The 20,200-nt window shown below is 39.5% G+C and overlaps 1 protein-coding gene across 2 annotated transcripts in view; it reads right to left on the reverse strand.

Moving 5' to 3' along the window:
• Window positions 1-2,479: 2,479 nt before the first annotated feature.
• The window catches only part of CFAP58 (cilia and flagella associated protein 58), a 57,529-nt gene continuing 39,808 nt past the window's right edge, over window positions 2,480-20,200 (reverse strand). For both annotated transcript variants that reach the window (XM_027692259.1, XM_027692260.1), the window contains exons 17-19: window positions 8,500-8,619; window positions 6,845-6,978; window positions 2,480-2,760 (exon numbers count right to left, since the gene is read on the reverse strand). In XM_027692259.1, the coding sequence (XP_027548060.1) occupies window positions 2,637-2,760; window positions 6,845-6,978; window positions 8,500-8,619 (378 nt within the window). In that variant the 3' untranslated portion in view covers window positions 2,480-2,636. The remainder of the gene's footprint in view (window positions 2,761-6,844; window positions 6,979-8,499; window positions 8,620-20,200) is intronic.

Genomic DNA, 20,200 nt, shown 5'->3' on the forward strand with positions numbered 1-20,200 from the left:
CATGAGAAAATCACAATTTTTTGCACTCCCCTGCATTTTTATTCAGTCCAGAAGACTAATCACTTTTTCAATATAAGTGAATTCACCTTTGCAAGTCTTTAGACAAATACTATGCCACACATTTTAGAGACTGAAAAAACTAAGATCAGGAATCACTTACAGATGGAGCTTCTTACTTGTGCAGTGCAAGCTACTATTAAGTACAGATAAAGATGGAAAAGAATCTGTTTTTTTAGCGTCCTCATAAAAATATATGCAAGTAGGGAACAGATTCCATCTGCTTGGCTTCCCCTCCTTTCCTCTGATCACTGTAATAACTTGTCTCCTAAACTCTGATAACAAACAGAGAGAAAGTGAGGCCACCGGTGAGGCCATGCTGGCGAGGCCACACCTCAAGTGCTGTGTCCAGTTCTGGGGCCCTCACTTCAAGAAGGACATTGAGGCACTGGAGCGAGTCCAGAGAAGGGCAACGGAGCTGGGGAAGGGCCTAGAGAGTAAATCATATGAGAAGTGCGTGAGGGAGCTGGGGGTGTTTATCCTGGAGAAAACGAGATGCAGGGGGACCTCATCACCCTCTACAACTACCTGAAAGGAGGTTGTAGCAACATGGGGATCCAACCTCCTCTCCCAGGCAACCAGTGACAGGACAAGAGGAAATGGCCTCAAGCTGTGCTAGGGGAGGTTCAGGTTGGACATCAGAATTTCTTCACCGAAAGGGTTGTCAGCATTGGAATGGGCTGCCCAGGGAAGTGGTGGAGTCACCATCTCTGGAACTGTTCAAGAAATGACTGGACGTGGCAATAGACAACTGCCTGGTCTACTTGACATGGTGGTGTTTAGTCAAAGGTTGGACTCGGTGATCTTGGAGGTCTTTTCCAACCCAAATTACCCTGTGATTCTGTGAAAGATGTACACAGACTTGGATTACCTCTGGATAAGTTAAGGGCTACGCTGTACAATTTAAAGTGTAATACGTAAGCTGCCTTTCTACAGAGTGATGGTATTCTGGGAGTCTACCTGTGCCTCTCTCATTCATGTGAATTCATAAACGTGGCTTTGATGACTGATTTCAATACAAATTACTTTCCAGTGTCAGTAAGCATAGCAGACTCCAGCTCCAGGTTGGATACTCAGGACCTTAACAAATATCAGCTTCCAAAAGCTTCAGTAAAACCTACTTGGGATTCCACCAAACTCAAGTGCCCATGTCAGTTATTGTCAGTTATTCTAACTATAAGGACATGTCAGGTACACAAAAGAGCATTCAGACAGCATGACTGTCCTAAAATGATAACTTCAGCATAATGCACTTGACAGTGAAACAGCAATAATAGGTATTTTGGGAACAAAAGAAAAATACAATGGATCTGATGACTAAGTGTTCCAGTCCTCAATGTAAAAGCAAAGTAGATCGCTGTCATATTTAACTTGATTCCTTTGAATTAAACACTTCCATTAAAGTTTCCCACAGTAGCTTTAATATTTAATTATGTATTCCACCAAAGGAAAGAATAAAAACTTTGCAAAGGGGTTTTTTGGTTTGGTTTTGTTTTTGGTTTTTTGGGTTTTTTTGTGCATGTGAAATATTTATCAGCATATCTCTTTGGACAAGTATTTTTATCCCCCAGGCAGGGGAAAAAAACTTTCTCATACAAATCAGTTTCAAAACATTTTATTTTACAGCTTGAAAGTTTTCTATACTTCAGCACCTCACGCCGTGACTTTGTTATTTCACTTGTTAATGAATGGTAATTAAATCTCTTTTGGCTGAAAAGGTTGGAGGGCTCCTGCTGTATTACAAAAACAATTTCTGAAAGTTACAAAAATGCCCGAGTGTCTAGAAATTAAAGCATAAAGTTTGCCATGTTCTGAGTCCAAGTTTGAATCGCTTGGAAGGATTTAAGTGGAGAACAGCATGTCCCACTCAGTGTGCACAGTCTCCCCAGCTGAAGAGACATAATTATGTCACTTTGTATCTACCAGAGTAAACACACTTGTGCTCTTAATAATGTACATTGTGGCCACAAACTTCCTTGATCTTACTAACAACTGCAGCAAACACTGCCTAAACCCTATTATATACTACCTACACAAAGAACTGCTACATGTGTACATCTAAGTAAGGACTTGTTAATTTTGCATTTGCTCAGCAGGGCTTGAAACAGCAGCCTATTAATTTTTCTTCTTTTCTGTTTTCTCTTTTTTTTCAGGTGCTTTGAGTCAGAAGATAAATGGAGTGAGTGCTTACAACAGAGGTAGATAAAAGAGAAATAACTACATATTAAGGCATTTCGTAGTGTTACAGAGCTAAATAGAAGCACAGTATTGAAAAAGAAATATCTCCACTATTCACTTACATCACTGCTGGCATCAAATGGGCAGCTTTGGTCCACAGTTTGTAAAGAAAACTATGTTAATTGCAATATAATATGCAGTACAAAATATAAATGCAATATAAAATATAATTCCAATGTACAAATGCATTTTATTATATACAATATATAAAATTTTCCTGAAGGTGCTACAGTGATTTCAGTAGATTCTGAATCTCTTTTAAAATTACAGTTTCTCGAATAACCCACAAATAGGGTTTAGCAAGAAACTGAGAACGGGAATGTGAGTAGATGAGTCGATTCTTAAGCTGCAATTTTGGGAAGGGGTCTGGTTAAAGGAAAGCCCCCTATGTTGAAGTGAGGTTCATCATCAGGCCTGAGGGGGGGTAATTTCCTCTTCATATCCGAGCAAGATCTCTCCTTCTCCCTTTAAATAGAAATGAAGAAACAGAAAATACATATTTCATTCTGCAGCCCATAGATGTTTACGAACTAAGGAAATCTGTGTCCTCCAGAGTTTCTTTGATGCAACCACGTCTCAAGAGATCATTAAAAAAATGTTGATTAAAGCCTTTTAGGCTAAACCACCAAGACTAGGTGTCTGTTTGGATCTAATTACAAGCCTACTGATGGGTTTTGGAATTATTAAACATTAGAAATAAATGAGCTTGCTTTGTGCTACTCCCCAAAATGGTCAGAACACCTCATTAGAGCAAGCTTGTACGTGAGCTCCATGACTTCAGATTTCCAATCACCATCCCATCCTAGCAAAAATATTTGTTTTCAAACAAATAGCTACTTTCATAAAAGATGCAATAGGGAGGTATTTTTTCTTTGTTGTATTTTAATGACTATATAATGTTATCTGACCTCACATTTTAACAAAGTTCCAGTGATAATTACCCTGTCTGTGACATTTGCAGAAAACTAACAGTATGCTCTAGGTGCACTGATAGCCCCAGGAAGTTGTTCGGTCCAGGAGGATCCAGGAGGTCCTGATTTTGATGGCCTTAAGAGGAGGGAACAAGAGTTAGCTGGTTCCACTCTTATGTGCTTGGGGAGGTAAGCACAGCACTACAAATATGAAGGGCAGTGTTTCAAACTCTTTATGATATACCTGGATGCTTCAGAGAGAGGTCTCGAGATATTTAAGATTAATCAAGTGGAGCTTTATGAAGTACTAGTTTATCATAACAGCAGAGATATCAAAGCTTTACAAAGGTCAGTGCCATTACTTTTATTTCACGATCACTGAGATTGAGACACAAATATGAGTGCAACCACACTGTTAGTACCTTTTTTCAGTCCCCAGTAAGGGAAAAGAAAACACTTCCTGGAATTAACACTTTTGTCTTTGTCCCTAAATACTGTCAGGAGAGGAGAAAGTTCAGAGAAACCCTGTAGGATTAGTTATGCATCCTTTTCCAAATTTAACCCATACAGAGGTGAGAGAATAGCCAAAAGATGGCACAGAAGAATGTAACCGTGAAAACCATTTATAATTGGTTTTAATTGCATCGATGTATCAATGGATACGCCAGCTCACAGCAATAAAAACTAATGTGCTGTATTTAGATGGCTCATCCTATCTCACTATTGGGCTTCCAAGTTTGGGGAGAGAAAATGATCCAGAATCCATGCTCATTCTTTCTTCACGCTCCCATGGAGACAACCAACAGACGTGCTCATCAGTATGGAAAATTCTATGCAACTGAATACTGTAATATATTATGCAGAATTAATGTGCAAGCAGTCACGTGCAAAAGCTCTCAGTTACTACTGACATCCCTCGGTGCAGTTATTTACATATACAGGACTGCTGGATTACGTCTCTGTGTGGATTTAAGCTTCATATTTTCTCATCGATCCTTATCAAGATCAAAATGGAATCCTGGTACTTGAAGCAACCAGGAAAACTAGTGATGCTGAAGGGGTGCAAGAAGCAGAAGGAAAGAATAGGAGGAGATAGAAGAAGAAAAGCTAAGACAACTGAGTAAGACAACATTCAAAATCAGAGAGCAGAAAAAGAGGATTTCAAATTCACGACTAAAATCCTAAACATTGAATTTTCATTTTGAACACAAAGCTAAATTCCTGCTGTCACTCATATTCCTTCAGCATCACACAGAAAGCTGCATTTGTTCAATACCAAGACTTTAAATCACAAATCAAAGCTACCTTGTGCAAATCAATAAAAGCTTTAGATGATAACTTTGTGTGAGGTTATCTGAGAGTATTAATTCTCTTTCATAGCAGGGTAGTCAATAATGCTGTTAATGCTATTGTCCTGACAGGATCCTCTTTTTATTAGCAAAACCAGCTACATTTATTTCAGACATGATGTTAACATTAGCCAACAAGATAGAGATCAAGTCAGTGGTTTTGTGTCAGCTGGGATTCAGAGCAATCTGAGACTGTACAAATCCAATGGCTCTGGCTCTTTGGCATCCACACACCAAGCACTGCCTGTCCAGCCCTGGCTGAGCTGTGGGATGGCTGTATGTCAGGGAGAAGGACTCCCTGGGGAAGGACCTGACTGCACAACAGGCTCTCTCTCAGAAAGCAAACGATGTGTCTTGCACAACTGTACAGGGTTTGTTTTCTCTGCACTGCTGGTGGCCAACACAAAGCACAGCCTAAAGATTGCAGAAGTTGCAATTATCCAGGACTGATATGCCCAGTTATGCCTTTGTGTCCTTCAAAGCAGGATGTAGTCCAACAGGTTTAACTAGGGAACAAAACAATGAGGGACAGAGGAGAGCAAAGTCCAGAACCTGGACACCTCTCAGCAGCCACAAGACAAGAGAAGTGCAAGGCAGGGCTGGTAGGACAGTGCTGGTGCCTTCTAAGCCTGTGGTGGGGGCAATAAGATGATACCATCCCTCAGAAGCACCACCAACAGCATCTGAATGTACGTCCAACACACAGATGTCACAAAGACACCATACTCGTGGGACTACAGACATATGTGCCCACAAGAACAACTTGACAAGCTGTGCTAATGGCAGATATCTACCCTGAACCTATCCAGCACTAACTGACCTGCAACATGAGATTCCATCCACTGTATATGATTAACATGCCCCTGTTGAGTCATCAGCCCACATAATATGGGTTTTTTTTAATTTAAAGCAGTTGTGTCTGTAATAAGTGGAGTTTTTATGGCAGGAATTAGTTCTAGATGAAATGTAACAACAAAACATGGGTGAATTTCTCCTCATCTGATGAACATAAAGAGATGTGATGCCAGGGTCCAAAATGGAAACATCAAAACTACTGTGAAGAGGACACTTAGCTGCTGGAAATGGATTATCAGGCATTATGGTAGCCTCACATATTGATCCTAAAGCTCCAGGAAGGCCATTAGCACGGCACAGTTCTTGCTAAATCCAAACATTAAGGTAACATTATGCAATTTGCAGATGGACAAAAGTCACCATTTATCACTGATTATTTTGCTAATTCAGTCATCAAATTCATTTGCTGGCTGAAATAGGATTAAGGAAAAAAAGATACAGGCAACTTTGAATTATATTCAGACACGTAGAGAACTGTTGGCTTTACTGTGTGAGGAAGGCACAGGATGAGGATGGAAATGGGTGGAAAGACAAAAGCCTTTCTGTGTATACAGAAAAACTTGGTAACAGATCACATCATCTGACTGCAGAAATCTACGAAATTTCTCTTTAAAAGTAAAGTCCATTCTCAGCTCCTTCAGCAAGTTTTCAGGTGACACAAAGCTGAGTGGTGCAGTTGACTCACTTGAGGGATGGAATGCCATCCAGAGGGACCTGAACAAGCTCAAGAAGTGGGCCCATGGGAATCTCATATCAAGGCCAAGTGCAAGGTGCTGCATCTGAGTCAGGGCAAACCTTCATAACAACCCAGGCTGGGGGATGAACAAGTTGAGAGCAGCCCTGCCAAGAAGGACTTGGGGGTGCTGGTGGATGAAAAGCTGGACATGAGCTGGCAACGTGTCCCTGCAGCCCAGAAAGCCCATTGCAGGAGGACAGGAGGTAATGCTTTTAATCTAAAGGAGGGTAGATTTAGACTAGCTATAAGGAGAAAATTTTCCTTTGTGAGGGTAGTGCAATGTTGGAACATGTTGCCAGTTGAAGATGTCCCTGCTAATTGCAGGGGGCTTGGACTAGATGGCCTTTAAATGTCTCTTCCAACTCAAACTATTCTATAATTCTATGCTTCAATGTGAGAGACAAGACACTAATTTGTGTCCCCTGGGTATCATCTCATCAGTATGAATAATTTAATTGGACTGCAGAACATGTTCAGCAACATCTCTGCTGGATGTTCTTGTCCTGGCCATAGATCATGGTAAATCTAGACCAGACTGAAGTAACATGAAGGATAGCATTCAGGAAAATTAGGCAACAATACTATATCACCTCAGTCAAATTTGACCACATTCTGATCAAAAGGGTAAAGTACGGTCTAAAAACAAAAATCTAGCTTATGCAGAAAGTTGTGTAGACAAAATTGTTATTTTCCCATACTTATTCTGTTGCTCCTTGCGTTTCTGAGCCAGATATTTCTTTTTCACATTGTTAAGCTCATTGTTAAGTCTTTCAATTTCACGTTTGTATTCTTTGGTCTGTGCTTCATACATATTCAGTTCTGAGGACAAAACCTAACAAACAAAAGACAAACAGCAGAAACAGGAAATGTTAGTTTCACTTACACATAAGTGAGTATTTTTACAAGCACTTTCTCCTTTCATATATGATGACATAACACATCCCCATTTTCTACCACAATTCTTTTTCCATTATGATGTTTCATTTCTGTTGTCCTCTGTTCACCTAAGGACAGCTTACAAAACTGAGGTTATGCCATTTAACCACGATACAACATGTAAAATATGCTTCAAGTTTGGGAATGGTAATAATATATACATTAGCCCTTAATTTCTGAGACATAAATCTGGATGAAAACCCAAAATGAAGGTCTTAAAAAACAATAAATCAGGGAATTATTTAACAATAATGGGGTTTATTCACTGTTAAGTGGGGTAATTCAATCCACACAGGCAAGGTAGTGCCAGCCAGCGTAAATATTAATACAATCCCACTTTCACACTTATCACTTAAATTTTTGAAAAGAGGGGCATGCATAGTGTGTTTTCTTTCTTTCAAAAGGAGAATAGCTTCACCTGGCACCCCAAAATGTCATGCATACCAGAACGCTACAGCATACTGTGCCTGAAATACACAGTAGCAATTGACTGCATTAAGGACAAATAAGGCCCATATAGAAAACTTCAAATCACATTCAGTTCAGCTAAACTTTGGCTTCTATTTTACATTTTCTACATTGTTTTTCTTCTCCATGGAAAGCTAAGATTTGCATAACAGCCTCTTTTGTTTCCTAAGAGCCCATCTGCTCCTGCATTTTTTTCCTCATGGTTAGTATAGACGTGATTATGATGCAGTGAACAGGAGATGATGACTTCAACAGAGAGAGGAGCCATATAAGTAGATGAACTCCTGGGGAGACTGATCTCTCATGCAGGCAAGAACAAGGGAAGATCAGCTTATTCATAGAATATCACAGAATTCTGTCAAAGAATCACTTTTTAAGATAATGCTTTTTAAATTTCCTACAAAATTCTTTCGGAACCAGGAAATCCTCCCTTTTACTGACAAGGGGTTAGAACAAGGTTCCTCCTGTCATCCCCATAAAATCTGCACATCTAATATACGTGTATGTGTTGCAAGAGAAATAACAATAATTTAAGACTAGATTATATATTCCCACTACTTTGTTAAAAAGAAAACTAAATGGCTTTGATTTGCTTCTTACAGATCTTAACATTTTAAGAAAAGTGAAGGAGAATAAGCTTAATGAAAAGCTGGCAGTGTCCCAGAATGCCCATGCACAAAACTAATTTACAGCATTGTGCGGCACACTCATATCCTAATAAGACTTTTCCAGTATTTTAACGAAACAAGCTAGCATAATGTGTAAAAAAGTTCTCTTGCTGATACTGGTTCTCCCTTGAGGAGTTGCAGTATTAACCTTATTTTTCCTGATCTAATCTACTGGGGCAGGCACACTGTTCATTGAAAATCTTCCTGAAGCCTCATTCCCCTGGTGCAGTCACCCTGCAATGCTGGCAGCCCCTCAGCCAGAGGCAGTGGGCATCTCTTACTTTGAGCTGTTTAGTTTTCTCCTGGAGACTGTGCCGGTAGCGCTGCAACTGTTCCGTGGCTTCAGGCCCAGGCTGCCGGGCCAAGACTTGCCTCAGCTCCACATACAGTTTCTCCTTTTCCTAAGAAAAAGACAAGAGGAAGAGCTCTTATAAAACTACTAAGGCAGCAGCACAGCCTGTGATGAAATCAATCTCACTGGAAATTGGAATGCAAACAGGAAGATACGTGGAGAAACAAATCTGCCTGTGTGTCAGTCTTTCCTCACTAGCCATAAGGTATTTAAAGTTGTTGTGATAGCGATGGGAGAGCTCATTAAGAGAAACATCCAGCTATTTTGAACCACGAATCAAATACTCTTAAACATCGTCATCAGTGAGCACATTCCAACACAGAGAACCTACAACAGTCACTGGAAGAGTATCCAGGGCTGGGAAATTAATTACTAGTAACTGTGCTTATTGCAATCTTTCTTCTTATGAGCCACACTGCCTTACAATAAGCATCATAGCTTCACCCAACAGGATGTGAGCAGACTATAGAAATGTCACAGAAGGACTGTACAAAAGAATAACTTCTTCCAAAGAAAATCCTGCAAAGCACATGTACACACACACACACACACACACATATGTTTAGGTAACCTTTCAGTTTAACTGCAGGGGCTCTGGGAAAGGGAAAGAAAGTATAAACAGCAACAATGATGACTAGCAAAAATACACCAAGTAATTTTATTTTGTCATGTGTCTCCTCTTCCTTTATGTTGGAACAGTAATACTTGTGGGAATTGTATATAGTCATGCCTGAACAGAAACCACACCATGGACCCACTTACAGATCTCTGTAGTGAAATGCTGCTTTCAGCTGTGTTTTGAGGATGTACTTATTTTCACTCTGAGGAATAAAGCTGTGAACAAAGCCACTTTCATAGATTTGCACACTGCAATAGTTTTAGTATCTACCCTGTCAAACTAAGATCACTATTATTTAACATTATTTAGTAAGATCACATTCTCTTCTCGTACCTGGAGAGCTGAAATTAAAAAGGAGACCAGCAGACAAAAGACTTAACCGAGGAAGACAAAAATGCCAAAAAGGAAGTAGGATAGGCAATTATTTACACTGAATTTGACAAAAACCCTTTTAGCTGTCTTTTTTATAAGCTCCATCTACAACTCTTACTGCAGAATTCTTCCGTCGACGTGGGAAATGGTACCTCCGCATCATCTAGAACTGCAACATTTGTTCCTGCTCAATATTGAGCCAGGATTTTCAGAAGTGGCTTGCAATTTTGAAGATGTAAAATTTTAGGTGTCCAGTCTTCAAGAGCATAAGGAGTCTGGAGCTTTTAAACTTCATCATTTTCTGAGAACCATGCACTACAATGGCCACAAGCTGGGACCCAAAAACGGAATCACTTGAAATCATACATTATTTTCACAAGCATTGTCCTTAAACTTTGAAGATTACTGAGGAAGAGTTTCTTATAAATGAAGTTGTGCATAGTTTATCTCTGGAAAAATCAAAGCCCCCGAGACTCAGACTGAAGTTTGCGTAGTGGAAAAAATTAAATTCGTGATTCATTCTGAGTAGACAGTTGTTATGCCACAACAAGTGGTTTCCACTACCAGCTTTTCTTTCTGAGGAAGTAAGATTTTACTGCAAGGTAAAAACAACAGCAAAAGAAAAATACGTCTTGTCAAAATCTGGCTGGTCAGTATTAACATTTCACCCCTGAATGTATCATAGATTTGTATTTTGGAAGAGGGTAATGGTAATTTGGATAAATATGGAGCAGTAGATGGATTGAAGGTCTTATGTGCAATTGTTTTCCAATTTTTTTCTCTCCTAACCCTCTACAATGGCCAAGTAAGCTCTTCAAACGTTGTGCAATGGTGTGTATAATAATCTCATTTAGAGACAAAGCATGCAATTCTATTATAAGGAGAATCTATCTTATGCTACAGAGACTCGTTAGCTGTCCAATGCATATTGTCTCTCTAATCCAACCAGATGTCTTATAATGCATATCCTGTCCTTCCTTGCTAAGCACTGTCCATCTCTTTTACATCTAGTCAATTAATTTGTCACTGGGTTAGAAGCACCATATGTCAGCAAAACATTAAAAGAAAGTCCTGGATACTTCTTTCCTCATCAGCAGAAGTTTGTATTCACAGGTTGGCATTTCTAGAATTTCTGACATTTAACCTTAGCATGGAAAAAAAAAATAAAAATCAATTAATTTCAATTAATTTTAGAACAGCAACCACCAGAGTAAATCTAAGTGAGTCGCATGGTACATGTGGTTCTACCACCAAAAATACATTGCTTACAGCAGTTACTTTTATCTCTACACATAAGAAATCAGGAACGCCCCCCCAAAAATCAGCACAAGTTAAGAAAGAAAAATTTTGTTTTCTATAATAGAGTCAATCCACTATGATTGGCTTTCTTTGGCTTGTCCCAGACTGCCTCCCCTCGCACTTCTCTCTGTCCTCACACCAGGCCGCAATCACAAAATACATCTTGCCAGAGTTATGCAGTTTTGAGATTAAAGGAACATAGAGTCACAAACACACTGCAAGACACAACACTTCTCCTTGGGGAGGGGAAGGAAGATCCATCACATCTCTCTGTAACACCATGGTGTTAAGCCTTCACTGATAAGAGTAATGTACACGTGTTCAGATCAGGTCTAGGCCAGTAACAAAGCTTTTTTACATGATCCTTCCACAGTGAAATTCCCATGGAATTCAGCAGGTGTTTGACTGTAGCATTGAGCCCATAATGTCAATAAGATTCACTGGTTTATGACATAAAATAAGACAAGGTGATGGTGCAGAGATGTTGGCACATGCATTTTGTGTATGTAGGGCAGGCAGGGACACTCAGATTGAGGGTTGCAGTCAAATTTCAGTCGTTCCAAAGAGAATTTCAGCACCTCAGTGAATACCTGCTGTAAAAACTGTGTAAATAAAACTACAAATTATTTTTAGAATAGCCCTTCCTGTCTTAGATTTGTTTTCAGGGGATTTCTGAGGAGCTCACAGGTCTGCTGTAGGCTCGGCCATGACAAAAAGTTTCTTCATCTCTAAGTCTCTCACCCACTAATTTGGAGGGGGAAGGTGTGGAAGTGAGTGGTGCTTTCCCCTAAATTTAACTAGGTGTTGTCTCAGCCATATTCAGTATTTCTCCTGGCCTGTTTTCTCTACAGCAAATTGAGAAAAAATAATTTTCTTCTGCAGAAGACTGGTTCATGCTTGGCAAATTTCAATTGATTCTCCAGAATCAAGTGGTCACGAGTTTGCTCAGTCTACAGCAGAAGAATCACTTTTGCCAGCAAAATCCTACTTCAGAAGAAGCTATTGCTGTTGACCAGCACAGCCCAATTTGTTTTTCCCAGTGAGAAGAACCATCAGCACCATTAGACACATTTCCCAAAGTGACAACAAGGCATTCACTGCTTAGACAGGGAGTGGGAGGCAGTCATCAGTTCCAGGCTGGAACAGACCATGGTATTTGGCATTAGCTCTAAAGATGTGACTCTATTTTATGTCATCCTGTCCCTCACCATGACACCAGGAAACTCCTGAAATGACTCATCTTGTTAATTAGACCAGGGTTTCATTCTGAGCCAGAGACAATGGACAACCATACATTTAATGAAGATGTATTCACAGCAGAAATAGGCCCTGAAGTCCCAACTTCCTCCTTTTTATCAGATTGTCTTTCCAAGTAGATAATTCAATAAATTTACCTGGCATAGCAGCACTTCAACAGCCTTTTCCTCCAGACTCACAAAAATCCTATTTTGCATGAAAAACTTTCTATCACACAAATCATTAAAACAAACAAACAAACAAACACACACACAAAAATCCAAAAGCCTTTGACTCAGAGTAAATTTCATTTATGTCAGCTCCTGTCTCCAGCAATTGAGCGAAAGAAAAAAACCCAACAAGATAAAGATGTGGTGCAAAAGTGTGCAATGTGTATGGCAGCAAACCCCGAAACACTCAGCCTAGCTAAAAAGTCTTATTTTAATTAGTAAGGTGGAGAAAGCAATGTAGTAACTGTGTAAGATCTTCACAGCTCCTCGTGGTTTTGGTGAGGATAACAAGTCAGTCAGTGTGCCACAGGGGGCTTTCTTTCTTATTGGCTCTATAACCAAAATGTCAGCACTGTGCTGAATCCCTGAGCCATTTTGTTCACGATGCCATGCAGCAGCAGAGTATCCTTAAGGGGTTGTCATTCCTTTTCATAAGTGTTAAACAGGACACCGAAATCTGAGTTAAATACATGGACATCCTCATATAGTCACAGTCGTTTTACCTGTATAAGCTGCACATTTGTTTGTTTGTATATACCTAACAATACCTGTTGGCTTAGGACACATATCTTTAAAAGTTTTAAGAGGTGAAGATAAAAATTAGCATATGGTGACCTTCACAAATTTTGTAATAACAGAAGCAAGTTGCCTCCAGCGTGATGAGAAATGTGCAATATAAACTTTCTGTATAAACACTTTTCAAAAGCTCCTGTTCTTTCTTGTCTATTCCACATCCATCAGCAAACACCTTTACAGGCATGCAGTTCCCTAGAATGGTTTCTATTTTCATCATCATCTAGACACTTTAAGTGTCCAGTGTGAGGTTTTTTATAGGGTAAACTTATTAGGTTTGAAACAGGATACTGAGGCCCTTTCACAGAGTGCCAACACTAACACTGCATTAGATGCTTTGGGTTTTCTTGTCAATATGTTGCCACCAATTCGAAGGAAAGGCTGGGATAATCCTATCTTTGGTGACATCTGCACCACTCAAGATGTAGTTAAAATAAATCTGTCTTGTAACTTATCCCTCTGATAATAATACTTCTCCAGAGCAAATCTGTCTCCTCTGACACAAATCAAACTGCACCAAATTGACTGGCATTTTCAAAACATCTTAATGAGACAGGAAAAAACAGCTTGGAGCATCTTCTAAGTCTTCACCCTTGCCTCTTTTTTTGCAACAGCAAGAGCTGAATACTGCTCTATTACCATCTTCCAGGTACAACAAAGTTTGAACATTTCCAGCAGAAGTGCAACTCTAACTTCTTATTATTTTTATTATTATTGCTAGGTACTGATACTATTGGATCCTTCTTAGGAAGATTATGGGAAAACAGGGTTTTTACCCCAATGAACAAACAAATATGTTACATATACTCATCTCCTTTCAGCTTCTGAAGTCTGCTAATCTATCAGAAGAAAATGGCATGGATGTGTCTTGCTGAAATAACAGCTGCATTTCCCTTTTTACTATGGACATTAAACAAGAGTTTATAAAATCATTAATCAGAGTAGTTCATTTAATCACACTGATATACTTTACACTGCAGAATATGATCAATTAATTATCTCCTGCTCTATATGTGTGAGCAGAAACACACACACACATATGCACAGAAAAGAAAAGGGAGCTGTTCCTCGAAAGTGAGAATTACCCCTGACAATGACATGGATTGATGTAAATATTCTAACTATTTCCACAGTGCCTGCAGCTTGACAGTTGGGTTGAAGAGAGCTCTAAACAAACCTTTGTTTCACATTCTAGTAACAGTTTGTCTTGAAGTGTCCTGGAGGAGATTCAGAAGTTGATACAAATCTTATCAACAATTTAAATATTCTAAGTGAATAGTCTACAAAGCAAACAATGGGGAACCTTTTACTGTATAATAATGACTTTATACAGCGTTTCAAGGAAAAAAAGATTAAGTCTCTTCTTCACATCTAGACTATTTGACCTAAAACCTCTGTATTATAATGTCAGTGTAACAGCATGTAATTTAGCTATTCAATAGCCATTTAGATTTTTAAAATATCAGATGAATCAAAGGAGAATTATCACAGCTCTACTGATAATAATGAGCTGTTCCTGCAGGTGGAGGCTTGGGATGGGGATTCCCAGCAGACCCAGCTTCTGCTTTCACTTCAGACTGATCTGACAGACGACCTCGAAGGGTCAGAGAAATTGCAGAGCTCCTTCTAGAAATACCTATTTGCAAGTTAGGCACCTACATCTCTTTAATCACCTGCATGACTTAAACCCGTAGATTTCCCTGAAAGATGAGAGCACTTTGCTTCAAGTCCTTTGGTGTTCTGGAATTGCTACTTCTGAACAGCTGTCTCAAAGTCAAGTTACCACTTAAATCTACAAATACCTGTCTAACAAGGCAGTAAAGCCTACATACATCTTTTTGACAGGGTGGCAGAGTTTCCCTGCATATGCCAAGTACCTCAGGGAAGAAAGACCGGTCTCCTGTTACACTTTGGAACCTATTAAGAAATAACAGTACATCTAAGAAACACACACAGCAATTCTGAAATCATGAATGTTTTAATGCATGGCTTCCTTCAGACTCACTGTAATTAGAGCTGAGCTTCTGTTATCCTTCGAGGAGTTCTGTTTCAGCTCCCTTTGCCTGCTCCTTAAAATTCAAAGAAACAGAAAGAGGAATAAAGGAAGGAGAAAGACAGTGAATCCTAATGTCCATGTAGAGACAACTGCAGTGCCCAAGTGTGCCATCCTCTATTTAAGATTACTGCTATATCTACTAAGACAGGCATGGGAAGACTTCAGCTCTGAGCCTAGAAGGTGTGGAGCAACTGGCTGACTGATGCACCTACTTGGCAGAGAGTCTCCCTACATGAGGTTCATGACTCCCACGCGCTCAGCAGCACATTTCCAGATGTCCCAAGAGAAGAATGGAGAAATGGGGTTCTTTTTACACCTGTTTGTGTCCTCATGTGTCCAGTTTTAAGCTCCCTTTCTAAAAAACCCAACCAAACACTGTTGACTCTGCCTGCCCCTAAACTGCTGCAAAACAGCCTTAGCCTGCAGCATCTTTCTGCATGTGTTCTCTCAACAAGAGCACCATTCACACTCCTGTAAGTTTGAAAATAAGTGAACTGGAATAGACAAAATCTAGTCTATCCCTGTGGGATCACCCTTTTTTGTGGGGTTTTGTTGTTGTTATTGCAGCTGTCATACAAAATAATAATCCATCTTGGAATGGGATGCTGTAGATTGTCCATATTTCGCTGCTGAGGGAAGAGCAGAACACCCTTGCCTTAAAGGAAGAACACCTGCCAAAGCGTAAACCTGAACAAAAAGATGTACATCTGGCTCTGGGCCACGCTACATAACATGGGCTTGTGAACGTATTGCTACACTGCTGTCACACTCTTTCAGTATTTTAACTTCTCCAGCAGCTTCTGGATGGCTGACAGTCAGTATCGGATTGCTGAGAGCACTGCAAAGTTTGTGCACTGCAATGTATTCAGTCAGCACAGAGACTCATTTATTCTCCCTTAACGAGATAACTGGTTGATTAATATACTTTACCCTGGGGTGCACAGCAGATTTATTTCCTTCCCAGCTACATGCTGAACACAGGAATGAGGAGTAAACAAGTTTGTTTTCAGTTATTTGTTATTTACTGGAACAATTCCTGATCTTTTTACCCAAGCTTTATTCTAGCAAACTAATGCTAAAGCTAAGTGCAATTCTGACTATATGAACTCCTTATTTCAGTATCTGAATGCTATTAATTTTTTAATGTACACAGGCTGAAGTGTTGCTACCAGCCAGGGCAGCATTTTACAAGAGTTCTGGACACACAGAGTTGCTACATGAATTGCCAAAGTTCACTAAAACTCCTTGAAGATACCCAGAAACGACACTCAGTTCTCCAGGACCACCACACTGAGTAAGACAATAAACTTCCTCCTTGCTTTGCAGAAACACCAGGGCTAGACTCCAGCAGCAGGTTAGAAGTGTGGGAGAAAACTCACAACCATAAACCACAATGTACTTAAAGCCAACAATCTCTTCACACATACTTAACTTCATGGACTGGGAGCACATATATTAGAATGCAGGAAACAAATCTATACTTGACATTCATCTGTCAAGGAGAGTATTTGTGTAATTAAATCAATTTTGCATGACATGGAGGCACGGCATCTGATGACCCACCAGAGTTCTCTTTCAAGCTCAAAGTCAAGTAAATACATCAATTCTCCTAAAAAACTTGTAAAACAGATTAAGCATTTATGTACATTTGCCACCTATAAACCCTAAGGGATTTTTACTCCGCCTGCGAGTTCCTCATCTTTTTAAATGATATCTGAATATTTCTGACTAAAATGTCATTAGAGGAGCTAAAATTGGTGCAGATCCCCAGAAGTTATTTTGATCTGTTTTCTTCCAATTTCTCAAATAAATTTGCACCTTGCTTCTGTCCAAAACCATTTATCATGGGAAATCTGTTTTGTTTATGAGGGCAGTGTAGTTCACTGTAGTTCTACAAAGATTCAATAAAAATTAAACTCTTCCACTAAGAAAATTATTCACCAAAAATGTTTTGTTTGATCACTAAGTAATCTGCTTCCCATTTCTCAGTGTCAGAAATATCTGCACTATTTTTATTGAAAAATTATTTTCTCAACCTAAAGTGTGGCCAATTATCTTCACCTGGTGACATTAATGCGATCAGCATCTTTTCTACCTGTTTTTGAAAAACCATGTTTAAACAAACATACCCAAAAAAAGTCTGTTTTCCTGGGAAGACTTCATTCTATTCCCTTTGAATTGCAACATATGTGGGAGGAGGGAAAGAATCTAAATGTCAGCATGTTTTTAAGAGTAGTTTATCATGCTGTAAGTTTCTATAGCATAGAACATCATCTAATTCTAGATGGACTGAGATTAGAAGGGCTAAAATAAACTAATGCGCAAAAAAGTGTATTAAAAATATGCAGAAATAGAAATCAAATCCTTTCTGAGGAGAGCCTGGGCAAGAACAGAACATCCCTCAAATACCTTATGAACTATTAAGGCATTCACAAAACTTTCAGGTAGATATGTAGGCCCTCAATAGACTTTCACACAGGTGACTCATATCTTTCCTGTTTTTAAGATATGATAATATTTATTACATCATCACAGGATTGTATATGAGTCCTGGTAAGCTGCACTAAGAATTAACACAGTGATCCCACAATTGGCTCAGTGGGAATGGTTCTACCCCAGTCACAGGACCTTACTGGCTACAAAATCCACTTTTAAAAAAATTAATAATTAAGTCAATTGAAAAAGAATTATCAGTATCAGAAAAAAAGGCACTAGAGAAATTCTAATTGTATGGAAAAATCATCATGCCAGGCATAGAATCACTAAAAGACATTAATCCTTCAACTTAAAACCAATACTAAAACAGAAAACATTTTCACTTACAGTCAAAGCTAAAATCCCCCGTCAAAATCCTACTTCAGCAGTGAACCTTTCAAACACCACAAAAGGAAAATAAAACAATGGCACAAGAAGGAAAGAATCTGAAAAGTAGTCCTGAAGGATGACTTGATGCATTAGATACCTTCATATGTCACTTTACACTGCATTGAAGGCTGTTCAAAGAAGTTCAAATAAGTTTTAAGATACCAGACTGAAATCAATTTGATGGCACGAACTCAGTAGACTGCTGTGCATCACAGTATTGAGCTGATAGTAAGATATTTTTCATTAATCACTAATTAGAACTGGGTTAGAGCCAGAGTTCATGGGCATGCATTATATTTTCATTTGAAAAAAAACCCAGAAATTGTCTTTGGAGTCTTAATTCTAAATCCAGGCAACTCTTACAGTGTGCCTTTGACACAGCAGTGCCTAGTTCTTCATGACACTGGGGAAGTAAACTTTTTCTTTATGATTCACAGCCTGCTGAAGTCAGTCAGTCATGGCTAGGCTTCGCGAACGAAGATTTGGGAAGGGCTCTACCCATTTTTCATGCAAGCGCGTTGGTGGCTAAAAAGGCCAATACGAGATAGACACGTCCGGTTGCAAAAGACACAGCAGAAAGACTCCTTAGATGGTATATTCTGCAAGGCTCGATTCTTTCTGCGTTGTCTTTTCTCCTCAAGAGTGATCCTGCGTGCCTTCTCAAAAGCATCAGCAGCGTTACAAATGGTCTGTCTCCAGGCCTCCCGATTGGAGGCCAGAGTAGACCAGTTATGGTGATCAATATGCCCGAGGCTGAGTTGTTGCTTAGCCTGCTGAAAGCCAAAAAGCAAATGTTAGGGTTTACTGTATTTCTTATTTCTATACTTCAATACAAATCCCTTGAAATTCTTATTTTAAATTTCTTGAAATCCAGCTTAGAACTAGAGCCATAAACTCAAAACCACTCCACCAGGTACTGCTTGCTCTCTCTCTCGCTTCCTTAAGGTTCATAACAATACATAGGTTTTTACAAGGATAGAAAAGCATTTTTCTACCTTTTTTTTCATGTAAGGAACCATTTCATCAACGGTTAGAAGTTTTGGCAGGTTTGAAGTGAACCTCAAAAATCATATGGTTCAACCTTCCTTTCACTCTCATTTGCTTATATTGATGCTAGTATACATCTATGAGAACAAACAGTAAATCTGTTGTCCCTTTAATGGGACCTCTCATGCAAGGGCTTTGGGATTAGATCTTCAACTGGCACCTTTTAAGCCTCTGAATCATTGAACACCAGGTTGCAAGGGGACCTCAAGGATCACCTGGTCCAGTCTTTCTTGGCAAAAGCACCATCTAGACAAGACAGTCTTTTCCATGTGGCTCCTTGTAAAAGGAGAGTCTTCATCTTTTTTTTAGCCACCCTTTAAATACTGGAACACAGTTATAAGGTTTCCTCTAAGCCATTTTTCTTTCAAGGCTAAACAAATCCAGTTCTCTCAGTCTTTCCTCCCATATCAAGCTTCCCAGTCCTTTGATCATCTTTGTGGACCTTCTCTGGAACCCCTCTAGCCTGTTCACATCTTTTTTACATAAGAGGGACCAAAACCGAACACAGTATTCCATGTGTGGCCTGAAATGTGCTGAGTAGAGTGGGATAAACTCTGCTTGTGATGCCTTTCTTTATGCAACCCAGCATCCTGCTGCCTTTCTTTGCTGCAGCAGCAAACTGTTCACTCATATTGAGCTTGTTGGCTACCAGGACCCCCAGGTCCCTTTCCACAGAGCTGCTCCCCATCCAGGTAGATCCCAGCCTGTGCTGCACTCCTGGATTACATTTCCCAGCTGTAGGACCTTACACTTGCCTTTGCTGAACTTCACGCCTTTTCAGAGTTGTTGCTGACTATTTCACTTCTCCTGTCTAACAGTGGGGCAACATTTTCCTTCTGTTTCTGCTTGTTATTTACACACCTGAAGAACTCTTTCTTGTGGTTTTTGACATCTCTGGACAATTTCCATTCAGTTGGTGGTGGAATTTCTTTGTGCTGACATGGCTATGCCAGCTACTGGCTATGCAATTAGATGCAATTTTACTGGCAAGAAAGTCTTTTCCCATTCAGGAGATGGTATAAGCTAAATCAGAAAAGTGACTTTTTTGCTAGTAGGAATGGTGCTTTTTAAGCACAGAAAAGGCCTAAAGCTCAACATACTCACCCCTTTAATTGAGGGCTGAGAGAACCACTAGCTTGAGCTGCAAGATAGGGCATTAATCCAGTGCTTCCAGAGGAAGTCAAATCCTCTAGGAAATAGAGATAGAAAAAAGCCAAGTCCTAGTACAGTATAAAAAGCTAAAAAGAAAATTTCCCTTTTCATTTTTGGATGGAAAAATCCCTTCAAAAGGCTGACTTCATATATAAATGATAAAGGAGCAGCAAAGAAAGGA

This window comes from Neopelma chrysocephalum, unplaced genomic scaffold, assembly GCF_003984885.1.
Source record: "Neopelma chrysocephalum unplaced genomic scaffold, ASM398488v2 Primary Assembly neopelma1_85, whole genome shotgun sequence".
NCBI lineage: Eukaryota > Metazoa > Chordata > Aves > Passeriformes > Pipridae > Neopelma > Neopelma chrysocephalum.